The sequence below is a fragment of the Amphimedon queenslandica genome, unplaced genomic scaffold (genome assembly GCF_000090795.2).
Source record: "Amphimedon queenslandica unplaced genomic scaffold, v1.1 AMPQUscaffold_13412, whole genome shotgun sequence".
Classification (NCBI taxonomy): domain Eukaryota; kingdom Metazoa; phylum Porifera; class Demospongiae; order Haplosclerida; family Niphatidae; genus Amphimedon; species Amphimedon queenslandica.
In genome coordinates, this window is record NW_003546352.1 from 36,277 (window position 1) to 39,274 (window position 2,998).

Below are 2,998 nucleotides of genomic sequence, written 5' to 3' on the forward strand. Positions count from 1 at the left end.
ACAGTAATGAGATACTGTCATTGTATTAATATTGTGACAGTAATGAGATACTGTCATTGTATTAATATTGTGACTCACATGCTATCTTTCCACTCTCAGGATCCTTCCTTGGCAACCAATTGACAAAAACTAGCTCTCCATCCTAACAATAAAATTAAAATATAAAACATGTACACACGGTAGAGAATTGTACATGTACATAGAGTGTAAAAATTTAACTTTGTGAATTGTTAAAGCAAATTAAAATCTTGACATTCATTTTACTAGAGTCAGGATAAATTTCCTTATTGCAAAATTAATTTTTTTGTTTTTTGATCCCACCAAAATTTTTTATGACTCGGAAATAAAAAAAAACATCACACATAAAGCTATACATACTGCATATGTACATGTACTTGTGGTAATTTTTACTAAGACAATTCCATGTACAAGTACATGTATACATGTGCATGTGTATACGTGACTGTTACATTATTGAAAACAGTACCACATACTTCAGACCCAATGCAGAAATGTGGTGAGGTATCATCAAGAGGTAGTCCAGCAGTATTGATTGATAGTTGGTAAGGAAGAGGAGCTGATGAGCCTGTCCCTTCCTCTCCCCCTCCTCTATCATGAGTCTGTGCCTGCTGCTTGGTAGCCCGTGGTCCTAGTCTCTCCTTTATACTCAGAGAAGTGATTGTGAATGAGCCGGGGTTACTAGACCTTGGTAATGGAACCTATCAATTGATAATAATAATAATCAATAAATACACCTCTGTTGTAATCTAATAATTATTAATGTATAATGACTTTACAATAATAAATTAAACTGTCTGTAAAGTACATTTTGTAAGTATATGTATACTAAAATGAAAATTAATGTACATGTGCATGTATAAAAGACACATGAATAGATGAAAAATGAAATTTTCAGAGCCTATTAACATAGCAGGCAAGCATGCACACATTGATAAAATTTATAAGTCTTTGTAACTTAATAAATGAAAATATTTTGAGAATTCTATCATAGCAATTTACCATGCACGCATGTACTGTAGTCCATGAACTTTAGCCATATTTTTAAAAAATCTTGTACATTGTGTATACATGTACATATACATGTATGTACAGTATATGACATACATTATGATTATGCATATGCTGTGTGTACATGTATACATGTACATGTACATGCTGTGTGTACATACACATGTACATGTACAATACATGTAGAGGATCATGTGTTCCCATTACCTTATAAAATGGTTTCCATATCAAGTGCAAGTAGTGATAGGGTGAGTCAGGGTCACTGGTTGGTTGGGACTTATTCTGAGTGTACTTCTTGCTGCTTAGGGGTCTCATGTCCCAAAAAAGGACGTTACTGGTTACCATGGAGATACAAGTAAAGTGGGTGTGGTTATCATAAGAGGGTCTTACCATAGATATTAGAGTAAATGAAAGGGATAGGAAACTTCCGTTGCGTGGGTGGATATTCCATTGAGATTATTAGGTTGCCTAGCAACTTAAGCTAGTTACCCCTGGCCAGACTTGCTCTCTCCATCTCTGCAGCACTGATTTTCACCTATAGCACTCGCATAGTAATGATTGCAGTGCCATATGATACTTCAAAGAAATCAGCTGTTATACCACTATCATGCTGTAGCCAAAAATAGCAAGATTTACGCTCTTCTATTGCATTTATTAGCGATTAAAAGTTAAAAAAGTACTAGTTTGTTCTTTGGTCCCCATTATCTCAAAAGCAATATTATAAATGAAAGATTTAAAGCAAGCCCCTATTAAAGAATTCTTTTCTTTAGGTCTTCCAACTTTAATAATTCCAAAAGCTTGTTTTCTCGACATTTTATGCTCAAAAACAAGTAAACTTTCCGCGTTTAGTTGGGTACCATTATCTCACTGCTTGAACGAGTAATGACTAAAGAGACTTCAGATACAGACTAGATGAGTTATTCTGGGTCTTCCGCCCATTATCTTGTCTTTGTGAAGCATACTTTTGCTATTACAAGGGACGAATTATGGCCTAGTCAGGCTAGTCGCCCATTGTGGTGATGGAAAATAACAGCTAGAGTATACTAGTATCCGGATTCCTCCGCTTTCTAGGGTAAATAGCTTGATTTCCCAGGAACGGAAGTTTCCTATCCCTTTCATTTACTCTAATATCTATGGTCTTACCATAGATATTAGAGTAAATGAAAGGGATAGGAAACTTCCGTTCGCGGCAGGAAATGCTAGTTACCCATACCATGATAATTTCTCTATTTATAGGAATTTTTTCAATTTTACAATATGATTTATTAAGAAAATTATCAAACATTATGAAATAGTGCAACTTCATAATGGTTTTTCTCAAATTGTGTTTATGTCACATACATTAAAGTATGTGCGTGCCCTCAAGTGTACATCAAGCTTTGCTTTCATATCACATTTAAATGTGCCAATCATTGAACTGTAAAGAAAAAGGTACAAAACGAAGGTCTTTGCAAAAACCTTGAATTGATTATAAATCAGTCACCAAATCTGTCATCGGAGTCATTTATGTTGCGTGCCCTCCATAATAATGTATAGAATAGTTGGTAATAGTTAATTCTGTTATTACTTCTTTTGTATTCTAAAAAAGGGTACAAAACCACAATATTGAAGGTATCAGGTCACTAAATCAAACTTTACCCATAGTTATCAATATTACTTTACTTCAAAAATTAGACAGACTGTAAGGGAGGTATCTGCAATGCCTTTAATTATCATTGTAGAGGACGATCACAAGTCACTTTAGAGTTATGAGTTGAAATAGGACGCCGAACAGTGAAGGAAAAGGCCCGGGAAGGGTAACTTGCCTATGTTGCTAGGCAACCTAATAATCTTAATGAAATAATCCGCCCACGCAACGGAAGTTTCCAATTCCTTTCATTTACTCTAATATCTATGGTCTTACCCATCCAGTCCACTAGTGACCAGTTGAGAGCAATAGTTAGAAACATTAGGAACAAACTGAAGGGTC

At 34.9% G+C, this 2,998-nt stretch overlaps 1 protein-coding gene and 1 long non-coding RNA gene across 2 annotated transcripts; both read right to left on the reverse strand.

The window, feature by feature from the left end:
- Positions 1 to 23: 23 nt before the first annotated feature.
- On the reverse strand, positions 24 to 2,992 carry LOC109581881 (WD repeat-containing protein 63-like). Its single transcript, XM_019996354.1, has 4 exons — positions 2,933 to 2,992; positions 1,237 to 1,363; positions 495 to 719; positions 24 to 142 (listed from the first exon to the last, which is right to left on the reverse strand). Exons 2-4 carry the CDS (start codon positions 1,342 to 1,344, stop codon positions 62 to 64), a joined length of 414 nt encoding a protein of 137 aa, XP_019851913.1. The 5' UTR covers positions 1,345 to 1,363; positions 2,933 to 2,992; the 3' UTR covers positions 24 to 61.
- On the reverse strand, positions 2,408 to 2,889 carry LOC109581882 (uncharacterized). Its single transcript, XR_002184809.1, has 2 exons — positions 2,668 to 2,889; positions 2,408 to 2,608 (listed from the first exon to the last, which is right to left on the reverse strand). It is a non-coding gene; the product is annotated as an uncharacterized LOC109581882 (long non-coding RNA).
- Positions 2,993 to 2,998: the final 6 nt, after the last annotated feature.

Excerpts from the sequence above, each read along its gene's own strand:
- LOC109581881 (XM_019996354.1), bottom strand. The coding sequence starts at position 1,344 with ATGAGACCCCTAAGCAGCAAGAAGTACACTCAGAATAAGTCCCAACCA. Across the intron at positions 720-1,236 it reads TATGGAAACCATTTTATAAG|GTTCCATTACCAAGGTCTAG; the intron begins GTAATGGGAACA and ends ATCAATTGATAG. Across the intron at positions 143-494 it reads ATTTCTGCATTGGGTCTGAA|GATGGAGAGCTAGTTTTTGT; the intron begins GTATGTGGTACT and ends TTTTATTGTTAG.